The sequence below is a fragment of the Haliotis asinina genome, chromosome 6 (genome assembly GCF_037392515.1).
Source record: "Haliotis asinina isolate JCU_RB_2024 chromosome 6, JCU_Hal_asi_v2, whole genome shotgun sequence".
Taxonomy (NCBI): domain Eukaryota; kingdom Metazoa; phylum Mollusca; class Gastropoda; order Lepetellida; family Haliotidae; genus Haliotis; species Haliotis asinina.
Window position 1 is genome coordinate 45,009,121 of NC_090285.1, and position 21,280 is coordinate 45,030,400.

At 42.6% G+C, this 21,280-nt stretch overlaps 1 protein-coding gene across 1 annotated transcript; it reads left to right on the forward strand.

Annotated features, from left to right (window-relative positions):
* The first annotated feature begins 3,619 nt into the window (after window positions 1-3,619).
* On the forward strand, window positions 3,620-19,652 carry LOC137288061 (taurocyamine kinase-like). Its single transcript, XM_067820437.1, has 13 exons — window positions 3,620-3,815; window positions 5,821-6,080; window positions 6,705-6,853; window positions 6,987-7,152; window positions 7,473-7,656; window positions 8,524-8,663; window positions 12,365-12,376; window positions 12,828-12,981; window positions 15,218-15,477; window positions 16,585-16,733; window positions 17,617-17,782; window positions 17,990-18,173; window positions 19,003-19,652. The coding sequence occupies exons 1-13, from the start codon at window positions 3,665-3,667 to the stop codon at window positions 19,158-19,160; spliced, it is 2,133 nt and encodes a 710-aa protein (XP_067676538.1). The 5' UTR covers window positions 3,620-3,664; the 3' UTR covers window positions 19,161-19,652.
* The last annotated feature ends 1,628 nt before the right edge of the window (window positions 19,653-21,280 follow it).

Below are 21,280 nucleotides of genomic sequence, written 5' to 3' on the forward strand. Positions count from 1 at the left end.
GACGCCCGCATATCTACGCTTGTCTCTTTGAAGGATAGAATAACCAGCATACACCCATGGGTGTAGCAGCCAGTACAGTCTCGGAGCAAGGCTAACAAGGTCGTATCAAAAGGTCCAATCTACCACTATTACGACATGCCATAAAATAGAAAGGACTTATTCTTACCATGGTCCCCTCGGAGTTTATGAGTCACAGCCTCACAATAAGTAATCAGCATAACAAAGTTGAGTCACTAGTGGTGTGAATGCGTACATTCTTTGCCAGATTTCTAAACATTAAGAAAAAAAGACCACAAACAAGAAGGAATAAAAACTTGAAAAAACACTTAACGTCCCACAGCAAGAACTGATCAACGTAAGTGGGATGTGACTCACAATCCGATTTACAAACAACTTCCATAATTGTTGACGTTAGCTCAAAAGCAAGAGTGCTCAAAAAATATTTTTATTGAACTACTACGTAATGTTACCGTGTATGTTTAAAGCCGAACTGTCCGAAGATTGTGAGATCACATGAGGTGGATTTGATATACAGTAGAAGCTGTCAAAATCGGCATCTGTCTAATCCAGCAAGTTGTCAACACCCGCCTAAAAATCCAAGTCCCATCCGTGTCTTGTGCATTTATCATCACCTCTGCAATACGGCACATTGTCTAAAACGGATTACTTCCTCAGTGCCAATGACTACCACATTAGACAGCTTCCACTGTAATCAATTAATCAAGGGGTTGTTGATGAATGGTTTCGGGCGAATGTTTCCTAAGTGCTCACATAGCATAATCTTCGGTTTCAGCGACCATGCAACCCCCATCTGACCCCCAGACCCCCACCGTCAAGTTTGCCACGTGCACATGGGCACTGCCCGTACCACCTCGATGATAATGCGTTACGTCATTCAGCTCCGTGTAGTTTTCCACGGGGAACATCGATAGTGTGTTAAGTGGACAACGTCAAAGGACCTATGTTTGTTCTTGATGAAATATTACCCATCCCCAAGTACTTATATTTATTATACATAGCTGGAATATGCCCATTTGGTGTAGTTCTGTATTGATACCAGCGTAATTTTAACTACGCGGTAAACGTAACTGACACGAAGAATGAATAATACTGATTTGCTCCTTTTCTTCAGTGCATGCACATATCGGGCGCAGGTGGTTGTGCAGTAATACGTTGTTGGAAGGCATGTGTGGGGTGTCTTTGTAGGTGAGGAACGACAGGACAAGCCTGTATAATACGTCCGTTTACTATTGATGTAACGGAATCCGTGCTGTCACGCACGTACGATATTTACTTAGTTATTTTATCGATTTTCTGTACAACAGTACGTGACGTGATCCTACTGCTGTTTCGATCTGCTTCAGGTTACCTTATTTGCGATAATCAAACTATAAATGTGGAAAATTAGTAAAATAGATCTAGCATGTATGCGTCTGATTTTGTGTGGATCAGTATTACTCTGTTCTGTCCTGTATGTCCGACAGTGAGATCTTAGATCGTCAGTTCAAACAGATCACTGATAACATGGAGTCATTAACCTGATGTACGCTTGTATACTGACGTAATTAAATGCATGCAGGCATCCATACATGCATACACACACACACACACACACACACACACACACATACACACATTCACTCTCACACACATACACACATACACACACACACACACACACACACATACATACATACATACATACATACATACATAATACATACATACATACATACATACATACATACATACATACATACATACATACATACATACATACATACATACATACATACATACATGCAGCTTTATTAACATGTATCAGATCATATCACAAATACGAATGAGTTTGATTCTGGGTTGGCCATCATCTGTGCACGCACGTAATAAGACTGTGAGTTTAAGACTGTGACTCTCTTAGTTTATTTGGTGATTTTAGCATGGTATAACAAGAGAGCATACGAAGGACCTCTCTCTCTCTCTCTCTCCCTCTCTCTCTCTCTCTCCCTCCCTCCCTCTCTCTCTCTCTCTCTCTCTCTCATTAAATTATTGCATCATACCAGGGCACTGTGACATCAGCTGGATTGCAGTTTGTCTTCAATGAGTCAATGCCGCACCTTCTGAACGCGCCACTTTGACAATCAGTTGTTGGCGTGTGACACGATCAGGCTGTCGGTCACGTGACTTTCCCAGCTGCAAATTATTCCCGTAGATCATCATTCATTTCATGATTATCGATGGCGGTTAGATGTTTTTTCTTGTCGTACTGGGTTTTTTTTTTCTTGTCAAAACAAACCTTTTTTTCACAATGAGTAAAGCATTTCCTGGACATTCAAATCAAACTCAGCATACTTGTTATTGTGTGATGGTATCTATAAATATATGCCTTTCTCAAGAAAATACTTTTCTGCCATATGTTTGACCACGACAATACTATTTCAAAGACATGATATATGTCAGGTGTAGGTATTTGTGGTGCATTTTATTATGATCGTAAAGGTCTGGGTTAGAAGAGCGGGTGGTAAGGCTCACAGACTTGGTCGATATATGTCACTGGTTTCCCTTGTAAAGATGGAAGCTTGTGAGGTCAGTCACTGGATTGTCTGGCCCAGACTCGGTTATTCATAGACCATCGTTATGTATCTAAAATAAATGCGTAATCAACAAAGGAAAGTTTCAGCTCAAAAGCAGAAACGTGGTTGCCGAAGCTATATTATTCATGGGGTGTTCTAAGACGTTATCTGTATTTCCAAGTTAGAGACAGATATAAATGCTGATAATAATTTGTAACTCGAGAGTCATTATTTCACTCAAGCGAAGTGTCGAAATCAATACAATTCTTCACTATTATACCATCATTTACTAAACTATAATCCACCATACATCATATTTTGACAGAATCAACTTCATGTAGTAGAGGTGCATGTATGTGTGTGTCTCTGTGTGTGTCTGTGTGTGTCTGTGTCTGTGTGTCTGTGTGTGTGTGTGTCTGTGTGGATACCGAAACATGAGCCTCATAAACATATTCGAACAATAACCTTTTCAACCGATGCGAATTTTCTCGTGTGAGAGTGCAAATAGACACCCCAAACAAATTTGAACTGAATTCCAATTCCTCGGTTCATATGAAAAACAATCGTATTTGCAATTTTGATTTGAAACTTCAACAGCATGGTTCAGACAGCCTTCCTTGACTATGGAATCACAGACTGTCCCTGTTTGATGAGATCGTAAACTGATTCACAATGCATCTGGCTCACTAGTTAAACCTGTTATGTGTTTTAATTTCTCCTATTCAGCGTAGTACTGTAATGCACAATCATAGTGAAGCCAATGAATAAAAAAACATCTGGTGCATGACACACTTCCTGTTTCGCGAAAAAACACCTGAACGATATATTTCTTAAAACATTTATGAACGTTTGGAACGTTGTACAATACGACCATGTGATTAATTAAACAGTCTACGTGCAGTATACGCTCAGCTGATAACAAGTACCAGGTAGGTGCTTGTTTCTTGGTACTTGTTTCCTTCAGCCAATCCGCGACCGCCGTCGCACCTAGCGTTGTAACCTAGCAACCTGTATATAAGAGGGACGGCATCGAGGTTTTAGGCAGAGATTTTCTGGACTAGCTTCGTACCGATCTCTCTCAAACGCTCGCCATGGCTTCTGTCGAAGAACTCTGGGCTAAACTCGATGGGGCTGCTGACTGCAAATCCCTTCTGAAAAAACATCTAACCAAGGAACGCTATGAGGCTCTCAAGGATAAAAAGACGAAATTTGGAGGTACCCTTGCAGATTGCATCCGATCAGGTGGGTTGAATTCAGTTGAAATAGAGATGAATCTGAGTAGAAAATACATGTTTGAAAAAACAATTTATGCTTTTAAATGCTCGTGAACGGCTTAATGTTATGTTATAATGGCAAGATTTTAAGAGTTAATACCTGTACTTTGGTAACTATGGTTTCCGGAATAAATGACACATGTACATATCTTAAAGTCTGTGTGAGTTATAAACTATATCTTTCACGTGTCATTGATCGTGCAATTAAAGCAGTTTTAAATGATTAACTGCAACCGATAGCTCTATTGCATTCCACTCCAATTCGACTACCCCTCAAGCTAAACCTTCCCATTGCAACTCGTGAGGCAGATTCCCTATTTTATGCGAAACAGCAATATTCTTCCCCAGAACAGCATCCTCTGCATCATTTGCAGGCAAGCATGCTGCACGTGTAGCACCGGGCATCGGTTGTCACACGCTATTGGCACCGTGTTATTTTCGGCAACCGCAATAGCGATGCCCGTATATAGACAGGGCTCTCCTCAATGCGGCCGAGTGTGCTTTCACTCATGTTCGGCTAGGCAATGCGACAGTGATTACCACACACATCTCTTTAGTAGCTAGCCATTTATGTTCTATGGAATCTTGTACACCGGTGATAATGCCATTTATCATTAATGCTGACATGGTATTTTATGTCCACAATTTTATAATTAGTAGCACCCCAGCCAGCCTCGTTATGGGCTGAAGGTCACTCTCGCTGCATGTGATTGTCAAAGTATCTTGGCTTGTATAGATTTAGTTAGTTTAGTTCCAGAAACAATTATGAGTTGTGGATATGTATGTAACAAATGTAATCCAGATGGAGACAATAATGCTTACTTTCAGGGCTGAGGAAATGCAGACTTTGCAAACCGTTCTTTGTGTATAGGGTTCACCATTGCTATCAATGGCACTGTGATCCTTACGTATATACCATGTAAAGGCCCGGGTTAAAACATTGGCCTTCAGTAACCCATGCTTGTAAAAGGCGACTAACAGGGTCGGGTGGTCAGGCTCGCTGACTTGGTGGACACATGTCATCGGTTCCCATTAGCGTAGATCGATGCTCATGCTGTCTATCACTGGATTGTCGGGTCTAGACTCGATTATTTACAGACCACCGCCATATAGCTGGAAAATTGCTGAAGAAGGCGTAAAACGAAACTCACTCACGTACCGCACGTACGTGCTTAATGATATGTTATAATGGGTGTGGGTGTGGGTGTGGGTGTGGGTGTGGGTGTGGGTGTGGGTGTGGGTGTGGGTGTGGGTGTAAGCATAAGAGTTGTTCTTGGGCCCATCACTTGCTGTACATTTCATTCAGTGTAGTGTCTATAGCGAAACTCGGTTATAACGAACGAAGCTTAGTGGTCTCTTTGAGTTCGTTATAACTGTAACAAAAAAATAAACACGAATAATGCGAAGTGTCGAACATAACGACATGATTTGGATCCTTGGGAGGGACGAGGGGTTGTGTTGCACGGGTGTGCAGCCCCCTGTTGACCTGACGTTTTGTTATATGACCATATGTGCAGATCCCTTTTACTCATTTACTCATTAGTGTACCCCTTTCCCACAAAGCTGTATCCGCCCCTGCTTGGTAGTAGTAACGCCGTTTGACGGAACGCAAATAATCGGATCTTGGCAAGATAATCCGGTGACAGACACCATGAACATGTTTACAGTTACGTGTCTCTCATCCTAGATAGTCATCGCTTACAAGTACGAACTATGACTGATTTTAAAAAGAACTTAAATTTCATCTTATACAGATTTCGACCATACATGATGCCGATTGACAGTATTCAAACATGACCAGCATAAGTAATAGAATCTGAAACAGACAAAACTGATAGGCATGATCCTATTACAGCAGTATATGATCAGCAGGATCACATTTTGTATCCATCCAACCCTAAATGGTGTGACATTTCCATTTTATTCTGTAATTCATGTGGTTGTGTTTATTTCGAGTTTGACGATTCCTTCAGGCTGCCAAAACCTCGACAGCGGCGTCGGCATCTACGCCTGCGACCCCGAGGGCTACACCGTCTTCGCCGACGTCCTCGATGCTGTGATCAAGGACTACCACAAGGTCGAAAATCTTGACCACCCAGAGCCAGACATGGGTGACCTTGATAAGCTGGACTTCGGTGACCTTGACCCATCCGGCGACTACATCGTGTCCACCCGTGTCCGTGTCGGGAGGAGCCACGACAGCTATGGATTCCCACCCGTCCTTACCAAACAGGTATGAGTTGTATATGCCTTTTTAATTTGGGGGCCGAGGGCAGACTTGGCTGAAAATTGTCATCCGGCTTTGGATCCGTGAACATCCGGATTAGAACTAATCTTCAGTAAACTCGTAAGAGGCAACTTACGGGATCGGACGGTCGGGCTCGCTGACTCTGTTGACATCATCATATCTCAAATGCGTAGATCGATGGTCATGCTGTTGATCATTGGATTGTCTGGTCCAGACTCGACTATTTACAGACCGCCGCCATATGACTGGATTGTTGCTGAGTGCGGCGTAAACGAAATTCACTCTCTCACTCATCCGGATTTACACCAACGCAAACAATGGTCGGATGTTGGATGTTAAACAAAATAGCGGAACTTCAGAGGATTAATGTTTAAAGTTCACAAACCAGACTCTGTGTCCTGTTAATGGCACTGTATCGAACTATTGGTAATAAAGGGGGTAGAGTAGTCAAGAGGTTAAAAGTTCGCTAGTCACGGAGAGGATCCCAGTTCGAATGGGTACACTATATGAAGCCCATTTTTGTATCCCCTGCCACCTGCCAGATATTGCTTGTATATACCTAAAAGCGGCGTAAAACAAAAGTCACTCATTATAAACCTTGCTTCTTAGGAGCGTCTGAAGATGGAAGAAGACACCAAGGCCGCCTTTGAGAAGTTTTCTGGCGATCTGGCGGGCAAGTACTACCCTCTAGAGGGCATGTCCAAGGAGGACCAGAAACAGCTGACAGAGGACCACTTTCTCTTCAAGGATGACGACAGGTAAAACTACAAAGGAATGATCAGTTGTGATTGATATCCACACCCTAAAAGAATCAGTCCACTGAGGACGCTTTGTTTCTTGGTATTGCACACATCTCGTACGTATGAATATTTTATATGCCAACTATTACAGATTCTTGAGGGACGCCGGTGGCTACAACGACTGGTGCTCAGGAAGAGGCATCTTCTTCAACGGCGCCAAGACCTTCCTTGTATGGGTGAACGAGGAGGACCATCTCCGTCTCATCTCCATGCAGAAGGGCGGCGACTTGGCCGCTGTCTACAAGAGACTCGTAATGGTAGGTCGTAATCCTGCTCACGACCCGACGCAGTAGAAAAAAATATCACATTGAAAAACTGAACTAAATACATACTCGTAGCCCATAAGCCCGTGGCCCAATATGCTGACCTGTTGTTTTGAGGAATAGGATTGACTCTGTTTGGTTTAAAAAAGAATAGACAGCGTAAAACGTTTGCTTTTTTCCATTATGCCAGAAATAGTGCAGGCATATTCATGTTGGTTTGAGAAGAGCACACCAGTGGTCGATAGCACGAACACCATACTCTGAAAATAAAGCTCTGATTCTAATTTACTACTGCTACCTGGTTTCTCTTGCAGGCTATAAAGACCATGACAGCCAGTGGTCTCTCCTTCGCCAAACGCCAAGGTCTTGGCTACCTGACCTTCTGCCCCAGCAACTTGGGCACAGCTCTCCGTGCCTCCGTGCACATGAAGATCCCCAATCTGGCCGCTCAGTCTGACTTCAAGGAATTCTGTGATAAATATCACATCCAAGCTAGAGGTAAATCTACCTACTGTCTTCGCATTAGGTGGATAATTTAAAAGTCGAAGTTAACCCGAATGTTAGTTTGTTGCTTGATGTGACGGCCGTCTGTAAATAATCCAGTCTGGGCCAGACAATCCAGTGAGCAAGTGGGGTTACCCTAATTAGGGAAACAGTTCAGTTGATTCGTGTATTGGTAAATGTCAATGGTTATAAGTGACTGAAGGACTGATGTCTTAGGAGTAGGGTGGGGCGGGTGTGTAGATCAGTCTTCGCATTAAAAAGAATTAAAAATTGGATTTTACATACAAAATACATTTAGATACCAGATCATCCACACATACAGGGTGTCCATGAAATTACGGCCTCTGTGCGCCCCTTTAACCAATGATTTGACCTAGCAGACACAAAAAATGGGCTAAACACGTTGTATCCATGTGAGAAATTGAACCCGGTCTTCGGCGTGATGAACGAACGCCTTAACTGCTTAGCTACCCCATCGCCTCTTTCTTATAAGTAATGTTTGGAATATATACGTTTGGGTAGAGAAAATACGAACAATGATTTCTCATCAATTCGGACCCGTGAAGGTCCCGGGGTAGAATAGGTCTTCAGCAACCCATGCTTGCCATAAAAGGCGACTGTGTTTGTCGTAAGAGGCGACTAACGGGATTGGGTAGTCAGGCTTGCTGATTTGGTTGATGCATGTCATCGGTTCCCACTTGCTCAGATCGATGCTCATGTTGTTGATCACTGGGCTGTCCGGTACAGACTCGATTATTTACAGACATCCGTCATATGGTTGGAATATTGTTGAGTGCGGCGTAAAACTAAACCCACTCACTCTCGGCAATTTGACTTGAACCACCATTTTCTCTCATACAGGTATCCATGGCGAGCATACCGAGAGTGTCGGAGGAGTATACGATCTATCCAACAAGCGTCGTCTTGGTCTCACCGAGTACCAGGCTGTGCAGGAGATGCGCAAAGGCGTGGAGGCGTGTCTCGCCAGGGAGAAGGAACTTGCAGCCAAGAAGTAAACCAACAAACTCTCACCCAGTCGTCCACTCAAGGCAGTATTACGCAGCGAACTTGTAAATAACTCCACGTGTGTTTTTATTTCTTTGTGCCCACAGCTCGGAAAAGCACCACGGGAGCCAATCATCTGAATCTTCTTATAGGGATACCTACCCTTCTCCAACCATCGATCCACCTGATTAGCTCTGTCACTGGCTATGCAAGTCGTTGGCTTCCCCACACGGGTGGACACAAGTCGGCCACTGTGAAAGGCCAAGAAACCAGCGATGACCAGTGTTAGTGCAACCTAGTTCAGTGTGTGAGTCCGATCGTCCATTCAGTTTCCGGTGTCGACGGGCGGACGTTTGGGCATGGTTCAAGCCTGGTCTCTCCGCCTCCAATAGGAGCGTGTGGGGCTATTCCATAGTGTCCTGTGATATCAACGAGGAGTATTGTATCTAAACCCTATTTTATGACCCCAGAATAAAAACAAGAAGAGAATCGTATGGTGTTTGTTTGCGACCTATGTATCTCGAATGTTCGGATTACCGGTTGTTCGAGGATGTGTACAATGTATTTCGACACTTTTAACATGATTTATTACAGGTGTAACAAGGTTTCCTGTCCAGTCTGGGGATGACAAACCAATGATTGGTATTATAAGCAACTAGGATACGACAACAATGTACCGATCACTCCCTTCAAATACTTCACCTCATACGACGATCAATGGACTGTTTGTGATCTATCCGGGTGTAACTAATAAGAGATGCGTGACCTCTTTCCTTCCAAGGAAACAGTTCAAGTGATGCTGGCGTTATGTAATATGTCTGCGAGACAGAGGCCAGGCAAACATTTTTTGGACAGTCTCCATTTTCTTAAATAATCAAATATCAGTAACCAAACAATATGCAGCCAAACATTCAGATAGAAACACTGGGTTAGAAAATCTTGCCGGTGTCACCAATACTTTATATGCAATCCATGGCGGGGAACGTTGCAACATGTATCTCTGGTTATCAGTTTTATAATTGTTTAAAGAGTTGGAAACGGGACTTCTACCGATGCCATCTAGGATCTTTTGGACAGGGGAAATAATCGAATACGTGTACGCAGAACGAACAGTCAAATATAGACTATTTATCCGCGAGAACGAAAAGCCTTGACATTCAGTTGTCATTGAAACAAATTTGTTAAACTGATGTACGTAATATCAACAAGGCTGGTTATACAGCCCAGCTCATGCACCACTGACTACATGTTTACATGGAGACATAAATACTAAAAGAGCAATCAATTGACGTCAGTACCCATATGCTGCATGAAACAGGAAATCCTCACGACCGACATGAACGCTCCAAGACCTACAATGTGCTTACCCAGAGGAGGATCAAGAGGAGAGGTTCGGGGGCGCACTGCTGCCCCCACTATCTCCCCTTAGTCCTGAAATTTAGTTAAATGTCCATTGAAACTCGGGTGAAAATAAAGTGTATCCCCCTCACACGTACAAGCGCATACCTGTCTCAAAAAGCTGTAAGCGCCCCTGTTACCCCGTTACCATTGGCGAAAATGTCATTACAAGACACAACATAAGAAAAAATACATACTGCATGATATAGTCTGAGTAAACACATAAACACCCTTCTCATATAAATGTCATTATCATAAACTCTACAAAATTATACACTATTCATCAGCTATACTGCGTCTAAATGACTGTCACTGACATACTATGCAACATAGCTGTTTTGCCTCCTCAATCAAGTTTTAATATGTCGTAAAAATGTAAGGCGAAAATGTCGACACATGCAAATATATGCCTTGAAGGCATTACTATGACTCACTGTGTGCGTATGCCCCTTACAGGGTTGAATCACTCGTAGTGATGTTTGAGGTTACAAGTTGGTGGGATATTACGCGCTCAAGCTGTTTGTGTCTGTGTTCTCTCACACATCCTGGTTCAAAGATCACAAGGAAAACTATCAGACGCATTGTGTTTATAATTATTAACAAAACGGAAGTGGTAGTGATCGAAAACTTTGAGGTGTTTGTTTGATAAAATTTGTTATCTTTAATGTTTTCATAGCGATTTATTACCATACATAAAAACAGATACTTGGACAGATGTTTAAATACACCGATTAAAACTGGGGTGAACATTAAATGCAGTGAGCGTTAGAAATTAACGTCGGTCCTTTGGCCCGAAGCCGACTGAAAACCTCCCGGACCCACAGCGTTTGCTTTCTGGAAGTCCTTATGACAATGAGTGAGTTAAGTTTTACGCCGCTCTCCAGTATTCCAGCTATATGGCGGCGGTTTGTAAATAATCGAGCCTTGACCAGACAATTCAATGATCAACAGCATTAGCATCAATCTGCGCAAATGGTGACCGATTACATGCGTCAGCGAGTCTGACCACTCGATCCCCTTAGTCGCCTCTTACGACAAGCAGAGTCGTCTTGTATATGGCAAGCATGGATTGCTGAAGCCCTATTCTACCCCGGGCCTTAAGCACAGATGACGAATCTTTCGATACAACCGACCGAACCTCGCAGACTCACCCCTTCCATGTCCTGTCAACAGGGGACGTGCAGATGTCATAAGTAATGACAGTCATTAAAATTGCATCAACAGTCAGAAGTACACAGATATAATTTATGCAGTTTAAGTGTTGCTATTTATGGAAGGCAACTTAGAAGACGGAGTGAGCGACACTGATGCTTTTAAATTAAAGACCGAAGCGTCAATATTTCTATATGCGGCGTAAAACAACAAACAAGCAAAAGTAGACGGAAAAGGTGATTTGGTGATAGTAGCTTATGCCCTAACAGCGTGGGAGATTGTTCATGACATCAACCACTGGTTTGTCGATTATTCTACACACCCCTATGTAAATGAGCTGAGACATTGCTTATTGCAGCGTTGAACGTTAAACAAACACATGTAGACATATAGGGTGGTTTGTAACTCCGACCTCGTGGAAACTGTTCACGATATCAACCACAGGTTAGTCGATTATTTTAGACGACACATAAATGAGCTAAAAATGCTGACTGCAGCGTTAAACAATAAACAAACATTATCTGTTTATTCACGGAGGGCACCAAGTGCAAGTACCGCGTCAAGAATCCACGTGGAGCACGTGCCATCCGTGTTTTCTAACACATCGCGTGTCTCACGAGATTCGCTATCTTTTCGCAGCAAATGCTGACACCATTCATCCTGCGGTAACAGGACGGCGAAGGTCATCGTTTCAACAGCGTTAGGCTGAAGTCATTTCCGCGTCACATCCGGCTCACAACCAGCAGGACGTGAACTGTCGCACGCATCATTATTTGAGTTGGCCCGAGGACAGATAAACGCGGAAAAGTCAGGTAGTTTTAGGGCTTAATTAGACTCTTTTTTTTAAATACTAATGAATTTATTTGCTATTATATTCGTACCTGCAAGTATATATCTATTCGGGATTCTTATTTAACTGCAGTAAATGTCCCTTTTCATTACGATGAGGAGATAAATGTGAAATTAATACACACAAATTTAACTTTGTTTGCGTAAAATTTATTATAAATGTATTTACGTTCAACTGAGTTATGTATGATATAAGTGTTGTATAAACAACTGTCGAACCCGTTAGTGGTTTCATGAATGTTAGAACGAGTGTCGGTGGTGTTGCACTCCGTGCAGCGGCTGAGTAACTAATAGCCAGACTAGAAACCCCATACGTTCCCTGGTCTAATCGGTAGACTGGTAGCTAGGGGATAAGAGGATATCACAACACCGCCGGCCTGAAACACACAACGGGTTCCGCAGTGTTCAGACGTCCATTTCGCTTGTGCGAGTCCAAGTGGGCTGAAATACCGTTACAACAGCTACCGAAGCCAAAATACTCGCACACCGACGTCCAGCGCCGGTCCAAACAGCACGCCACGCTCTCTAGCTGTATGTTCGCCACGAAAGCAGACGACATTTGAAATCGTAGCTTGTGCTGTTGCTAGGCAGCGTGTGTGTTAACGTCTGCGATAGGACGAGAGCTAGTAGTTGACCCAAAAGAGCGCAGTCCGCGTGTCCACAAGCTTGTGCAGTCTGTATATATAAGAGCCGGCATCCAAATGTATTCAGATTACAAGGCTAAAGTCGAGATGGCATCTGGAAATACCCCAGCTGGCAACGCCGACTTAAACGATTTGTGGACGAGACTTTCGCAGGCGCCAACGGATACCTGCAAGTCCCTTTTGAAAAAACATTTAACCCCAGAAAGGTATGAAAAACTCAAGGATTGTAAGACGAAACTCGGAGGAACATTGGCAGACTGCATTAGATCAGGTGAGATTTTATTTTGGATAATGTAACACAATCTGTAGAGAAACACCATTCTTATACAATGTAATGAATCTTGACATTGAAAATCAAATGTGATTTTGATGTTGCCAGTTTTGTATTTAGATGTCCAATACAAATATTCTGGAACAGAATGAGAATTATAATTTAAACATTTAGGTTAGTTTCTGAAATACCGGAGCTTTAAAATATTTCCGCCATGTTCATCTTAACATATTGTCCTTACCAGGTTAGGTTAGAGGTCATGACTTCTGATTAGCGTGTTTGGTGTAAGTAGATGTTTTAAGTATGCTCAAGAAATCTGTACCGATAATCAGTTCGAAGACGAACGCACGATATCCTGCGTCGTAATGGCGGAATTTGACAGATTGGAGGTATTTACTGTTTAAATACGGCCTCACGTCTGAAATGTCATGGCTGGCGAGACACAAGCACAATACATGGATACTGAACTTTCTATTTTAGTTCTTTATCTTTGGTGATCACCATGTGAGAAGTAGCAGATAGCAGATTAAAAGGAGTGCGCGTAATGTAAGGCAACCACACCCAGTCCTTTGGTCGATTCATGCCGCCATGATGGCTATAAAGGAGTGAAACAAAACCACTGATTAACCAGAAGTGTTTATTGTTTACGTAGCGGTTTTCGTTTAAGGAGAAATTGTTAATACGATTAAACTGAATGTAAAATGGAAGAATTTTGGTAAAAACACAAATTAAATTCGCACATTGAGAGTCCGGTATTCTCATTGAAACGCCAGTAAATAGCCAGTTAAAGTTCCTGGCAGCTGGAGTTGCCTCCCTTGAAAATGTGTCAGTTTCTTTGAACATTTCACTTGCTGAATGAGGTACCTTTCGTGAGGACCCTGAACTGTTTAACGTTCAGTTGCCCATCTGCATCCTATTGTACTAAGTTACTCGCATACAACTGCTGATCTTTCGTGAAGTGTGTAACATGTGCTAATATACTTGCATTACGTGTATATGGGGTGGGGGCCTTCAGTACAGTATGTATCTTTGTCTTCATATTCCGAGGAAGTTTATCATGAGGAGGGTAAACTGTTCAAACATGTCCAAGTGGTTATTGCGTTCGCTCGTCACAAGGAAGACCCGGGTTCGATTCCAGGTGTTCTGCGTCGTGATTTTGCAGTAATCTTGCTGAAAGCGACATAAACCAAGACTCGCTCACACGAATAACTGGTCAGACACAGGGTGCATATGCAGCTCCAAAAATTTATATTTGTCACAAGTGAAGGTCCCGGGAGAGAATAGGCCTTCAGCAACCCATGCTTGCCATAAAATGCGACTATGCTTGTAAGAGGCGACTAATGGGATCGGGTGGTCAGGCTCGCTGACTTGGTTGACACATGTCATCAGTTCCCAATTACGCAGATCGATGTTCATGCTGTTGATCACTGGATTGTCTGGTCCAGACTCGATTATTTACAGACCGCCGCCATGTAGCTGGTATATTGCTGAGTGCGGCGTAAAACTAAACTCACTCACTCGCTCATTTATATTTGTCTACACAAACTTCCTCGCCAGAGGTCGCTAATACAGAATTTATGCAAGTCTGAAGATGCGAGTCCACGAGGGCCTAGGGGTAGCCTCATGGTTAATAGCATTTGGTCATTGTTGAGCACTTTCCTGGTATCCACCGTGACGTTGCTGGAATATTGCTTAAAGCGGAATAAAACCCTGCTCGCTTGCTCCAAGAGGGGAGCACATTGGGGCAAGTTTAATGCTTTGTCCTGAAAACTGTTCTGGGAAAGGCATTTGTTAGATGAGCATGTATTCTTTTCAATGTCATGTGCTAAATGCAAGGCTAAACCAGAGAACTGTGAACATCAGGGGTAGGATAGGTTTTCAGCAACCCATGCTTTCCACAAAAGACAACTAAGTATGATTGTTAGAGGCGCCTAACGCTATCGGGTTGGCAGGCTCCCTGACTGACACGCCATACGTTCCCAGTGGTGCAGATCGATGTTCGTGTTGTTGATCATTACAATTAATGGTCCAGACTCCATCATTTACAGACAGCCGAAAGATGGAATATTGCCACTTGCGGCGTTAAACTAAACTCACTTTTCCAACGATTGTTGGGATGTCATCATTGTAAAGTAATAGTTCAGTTAACACTGAAACATAATCCTTAGATGCTTTAGTTGTGGTTGTGTCAGCTCCATTGTCTTGACAGCCTAAAACACAATAGCATTTTCCATAGGATGCAAGAATCTGGAAAGCGGTGTCGGCATCTACGCCTGCGACCCAGAGGCTTACACCGTCTTCGGGGACGTCCTCGAAGCTGTCATCAAAGACTACCACAAGGTGGATGGGCTTAACCACCCAGAGCCAGACATGGGCACTGAGGAGCAGCTGAAGTTCGCTGACCTTGACCCATCCGGCGACTACATCGTGTCCACCCGTGTCCGTGTCGGTAGGAGCCACGACAACTATGGCTTCCCACCCGTCCTTACGAAGCAAGTAAGTCAATGTCCGATTTAATCCGATGGTACAGCAAGGATTTGAAACGACGTACCTTGTTTTGGAGAGGGTTGTGGAAACATTAGGCTGCATAAAAATTAAATGTTTCAGGGGCACATTAACGAACGAGAATAACGAGGGCTGTAGGACCCGTTTTAATTTGTAATAGAAAAAGTGACGGGGGGGGGGGGGGGGGGGGGACACATTTTTAACATCTCTCTGAGAAATGGTTTGGACAAGTTTAGAACCTGTCAAGGAGTTCAGTCACGTTCATTGTTATGTGGACATATGGATGATCGGAACGCGGCAATGTCAAATATATATATATATATATATTTTTGTACATAAAAAAAATGTTGCTCGCACATATTAATGACGATGCCCGAGGAACATTTCACTGTTTTCATTTAGCCTTGCGTGAATGCTACATCCAATTTTGGAAATGGGTACAGTGATATCCCAGGTGTACTTTTGGGGAACACATTTAGAATACAGCACCACGGCTTCTCGTGAGGACTTTAGGGTAACGATACCAAATCCTAACCACCTACAGTATGTAAGTATTATGATATGTTTTTGAAGTTTGTGGTGCTGTATTCTAAAGGTAGGCCACTTCTGGTTGTAAGGGTCAGTGTCACATGGTTCGGAGTTTTGTTCTGCCTTGAGACATAATGTGAGCTGGCAATTTTTGGAGACAGCTCATGGCCTTAGATGATAGGGTCTGAGTATTTTCTGCATAAATTTGGTTTACAGAAACAGATGACAAGGCTGGTATGAAATTTTGCCTTTTGCTTTTCATTACAAATTAGCCTATTTTTTAAATACAAATTTAAGTCGTGTTCTGGATCAGTATCTTAACTATTGTATTGCCTTGCAACTATTGCAAAGTGTGCCTCTTGGTTGGTTTATGGGCGTTTTTATTCGTTTTGGGAGTTCCGTTTGCCAGAACTGTTTCCCTAAGACGGTAACAAAATGGACTTCAATAATTGATGTAAGCTTATTCAAGCACATGCTGCATTTGGAGTCTCATTCAAGTGACAAGGACTAACTGGTCACTTCAAACACAGGTGTTACTTATGCACATGGTACCTTTAATTTGCTTCTTAGGATCGTCTGAAGATGGAAGAAGACACCAAGGCCGCCTTCGAGAAGTTCAGTGGTGATCTGACTGGGAAGTACTACCCCCTGGATGGCATGACAAAGGAGGACCAGACACAGCTGGTTGCGGACCATTTCCTTTTCAAGGATGATGACAGGTGTAGTAGTAGTTAAAAGCATTCGCTGGGCATGCCGAATGTCTTGTATTCCCGTCATGAGTACATTGTGTGAAGCCCATTTCTGGTGTTTCCCGCCCTGATATTGATGGAATATTGTTTAAAGGGATATAAACCCATACTCGCTATCTAACACTAAAACTCGTTGTTCTGAGAATGTTGGGGTTCTACACAGCCTGTTGCAAGTCCTCTCGTACACTATTAGAAATGCTCCCTCAAAGGCTGGACTTGTCACACACTGTTAATCAAAGTATGTGCACCCTGAGCTTGTATATGGAGGCAATCGAATCACTTTGAGCTATCAACAGCTATCAGTTAATTTCAGTTCCGTTTTATCACTACTTTGTCATGGTCGACCTCTGAAAAAATTGATCTTTAACCCAAAACTGTAGAGTCGACTCTTGGGATCTGGTGGGTCAGGCTCGCCGAGGTATTAGACACATGTCATAGTACCCCAGCTGTCTGGTTCAATCTCTCTATTAATTGTTACTTACTGCTTCAATATAGGTGGCATGAACGCGATGGTTAACAAAACATTGTCATGGTAACTATTTTGTACTCACTAGTTCGAAACTGGACGGTCTTTTAATCATTAAATCCTCGAATAATATCCATTTTAGCAACTCTGATAGCAACGCGTGCATTAACCAGGTGGTCAGTCAGACCACCAGCTCCACAGTCGTGTTCCTGAAGACATGGTTTAACGCAGATCTACACATCTTGACTACAGGTGTCAATGTTCAACAAGTTACCTCACTCCCCACATTCTGCATCACAATCTATATTTTTAATGGATTACAATCCATTTTGAAGTCCCAAGTATATAGCTAAGAAAACTAATCTTATTTAATATTTTCTATACCAGGTTTTTGAGAGATGCCAGCGGCTACGACGACTGGCCCTCTGGCAGAGGCATCTTCCACAACAACGACAAGACCTTCCTTGTGTGGGTGAACGAGGAGGACCATCTCCGTCTAATCTCCATGCAGAAGGGCGGCGACTTGGGAGCCGTCTACAGAAGATTGGTGTCGGTAAGTTATTTACGTATTGTCTAGTGTTTAAAGCTTTAGCTCAAGCCGAAGATGCGGTTCGATCCCCACATGGGTACCATGATATTGCTGAAATATTCATAAAAGTGGCTTAAGTCAAGTCAATCGCTCATCCTATCATCTTTTCTTTCTTTGAATGTCACATATAAATATTTCCGCACTCATCTATAAGCTGGTATCGTGTTTCAGGCTATCAAGACAATGGAGTCGAGTGGTCTGTCTTTTGCGAAGAAGAAAGGCCTTGGAAACCTAACTTTCTGCCCCACCAACTTGGGCACAGCTCTCCGTGCCTCCGTGCACATGAAGATCCCCAATCTGGCCGCTCAGCCAGACTTCAAGGAGTTCTGCGAGGGATTCCACATCCAGCCAAGAGGTACATACATTTATAAAACATTGTTCTGGTAATAAACAAATTTTGTGACAAGCCTGCAACAAGATTTATATACCTTAGACTCGCTTCCCGAGTCAAACCATGAGGATATATTTGAGGGTGTTCAATCCATGCTAGTAAGAGGCCCTAAAGTGAATGACCATTGAGTACATCGATGCCAAGTTGTAATCCCTTCATTTTCTGCTCTCGAATAATGATTTACAAACCGCTGTTATAGCATGAATTTTAAACCATTATGGATACAAAACGTCGGGTGATGTAGTTATCTAACAATTCAGAGGTGACATCTGTTGTAATGAATTTAAATTCATATAAATATATATTCATCCATATAAATTAGTCCTTTTCATTAGAGGACCCGTGAAGGTAGAATAGGCCTTCAGCAACCCATGCTTGCTATGGAAAGCGAATATGCTTATAAGAGGCGGGTGGTCAGGCTCGCTGACGTGGTTGACACATGTCATCAGTTCCCAACTGTGCAGATCGATGATTACTGGATTGTCTGGTCCAAACTCGATTATTTATAGACCGCCGCTATATAGCTGGAATATTGCTGTGTGCGGCTTAAAACTAAACTCACCCACTTTTCATTAGACAAGCTTTCAAATCACATGTTAAGAATATTAGTTATGTTTTGAAAGCCAGGGGTGTATTTGGATCATTTGTATCATTTCCGGTCGAGCCAACCAACAGCTGTCAGATTTGAGGCCAAAGCGATTGATGTCTTTTGGGGAGTTTGAAACTGGATTAAAATTGACCTAAGTTCTGGGGGAAATATTGTTGGAGGCACTAAAATTACTCATGTTTTTAGGCATCCACGGCGAGCACACCGAGAGCGTTGGCGGCGTCTACGACCTCTCCAACAAACGTCGTCTTGGTCTGACGGAGTTCCAAGCTGTAGATGAGATGCGAAAAGGCGTCGAAGCATGCCTGAAGAGAGAAAAAGAACTAGCAGCGGCCAAGAAGTAGACCTACACAACTGACATTCCAGTATGATTTGCCAGCTTGTATATAAATATATTACGGAGTGAGTGTGCAGCTTGTATCTCGAAATAGTCTTACAGAAACGTCAAATCCTGAATATTCGGAAAGATTTCCCGCAAACACGGATACTTCCAGCATTGCACGGGATGTGGAAAAGCATGATGTTCCGTTGACGTCAACACGATGCTGATATCGCATTTGTACAGTTGGAGAAACCGGGTCAGTGCTTGTTAATGGATCAGATTTAACTGACTGCGGATTTTCAGAGCTGTACTACTCAAAAATACATTCAGACCGTCCTCGGTGTCTTAACCTAGTGCTAAATGTTCAGGTTTCATGACAAGTGGCTTGACAAGTCTTGTCCACTCATCCATGGGACCAAATGTTTGAGAGGGTTTCTTCTCCATTCCAGTGTGATTATCAACGAGGATTGTATTCATCCTGAGTATATAATTGACAATAAAACGTTGTTATGGATGTTAGTTCCTTTTGTTTGCAACAGCAAAACCTTCATAGGAGTGACATGTCGTTCGCCACTATTCTAGATGGCCCACGTTTCCCGGTTAGGTTAACATGACCCTTTGGAATCCAATGCCTCGAAATAGGAATAACTGCACAATACGTAAAACACGTGGCCTATAAGCCCCTGTAGCCAGCAAGACATGAAATCTAACGTATGATCTGTAACGGCAAAGGTTGTTGAAGCCATGTAATAGTGCTAGTTCGAGGAATGACAATCGGCTGGTGGAACTGCTCCGGCTAGTTCCTGGCCACTTGGGATCTCGCCTTGCAGTTCTGGCTCTGTTCCACATCGCTGCGATGAGAAATAATAGCACTACGTATATGATCGGTTATTTTAACAACTTTTTTCCGTGATTGACCATAGTCATTTCAGACATCCTGTTTGGGTACAGAGGTTTTAGGACAATGTTACTTGTTTTGTGCACTTACAACTTCAAGGGAAGGTATGTCCATTGTTCTTTACCGTGTATTATTAGCATTACTGATTAAATAGAAACAATTCCCCAAGGTCAAATAAATAACCAAAAAAATGTACTTATTTTTATAATCTTCACCATACCCTCGTTGTGCAAGTCGCTCTTTCACCATCGTACATAGTTCATTTAAAGAAGTACCTTGTAAGAGTGAGTACATAACTTAAAGTAGGAATAATTATAGGTTAATCAGTTGGTTTTCTTCTGCACCATACCTTTTCTAACTACGAACTGTTTGGTTCAAGATCCGTCACGTCGACGAACTTGGTTTGACTGAGGACGGGTATAGTGCCTGAAGACATTTTTAGGGTGCTCCGTCATGGCGGGAATGTTGCCAAAAGCGTCCGCTTCCTCGTTCCCTAGGTTGCGATGTTTGAATTACTGTTAAACGTCGTTCAGATATTCGCCGGCCTGTTGAGTGGGTGATTCGTTAACAGCTCGCCGTTTTGTTTTTTTTCGGCGAGTGAACTAAGGGAGGTAATGCATTCCAATGTGGAAAATGAATGTTGAAAACAAGCCGTTGTGCTCTAACATTCTTTAACTCTACCGGAACATTTCAACTATCATAAAATAGAGCTAAAACTCACAGAACGTTAACACAATTTTAGTCAAATTACATTTTCATTTATTCACAAGTAACAAATCGTGGAATTATATACGTTTCATCTTTCTAATGCATATGTACACACTTAGCAAAATGAAATGGTATTTGAGCAATGAGACTTGCAAACCATCAAAAAGCAGTCGTGCACAATGTGCTGTGAAGCTAAAGACTAACTGTATAAAAACATCTGTCGATGTGGAACGGGTTATTGAGTTCTATGTTTTGTTGGCCAAACACATAAAGATGAACACGTGGATATCTGCAACTACAAGTTGATTTCTTTTCCCAATTCACCGATTTGATGAGGCTGGTGCTGCAAAAGAGAAGCAAGGGAAAATTCTTGCAGTGAGTTTATATATATATAGATAGATAGATATATATATACACACACGTACACACGTCTAGCCAGAGCTTATGCTCGCCACGACCATGACCATGACCATGACCATGACATGGGTACAATGCCGGACGCCTGTTCTGCCTTGATATTGTTAAATGATAAACTC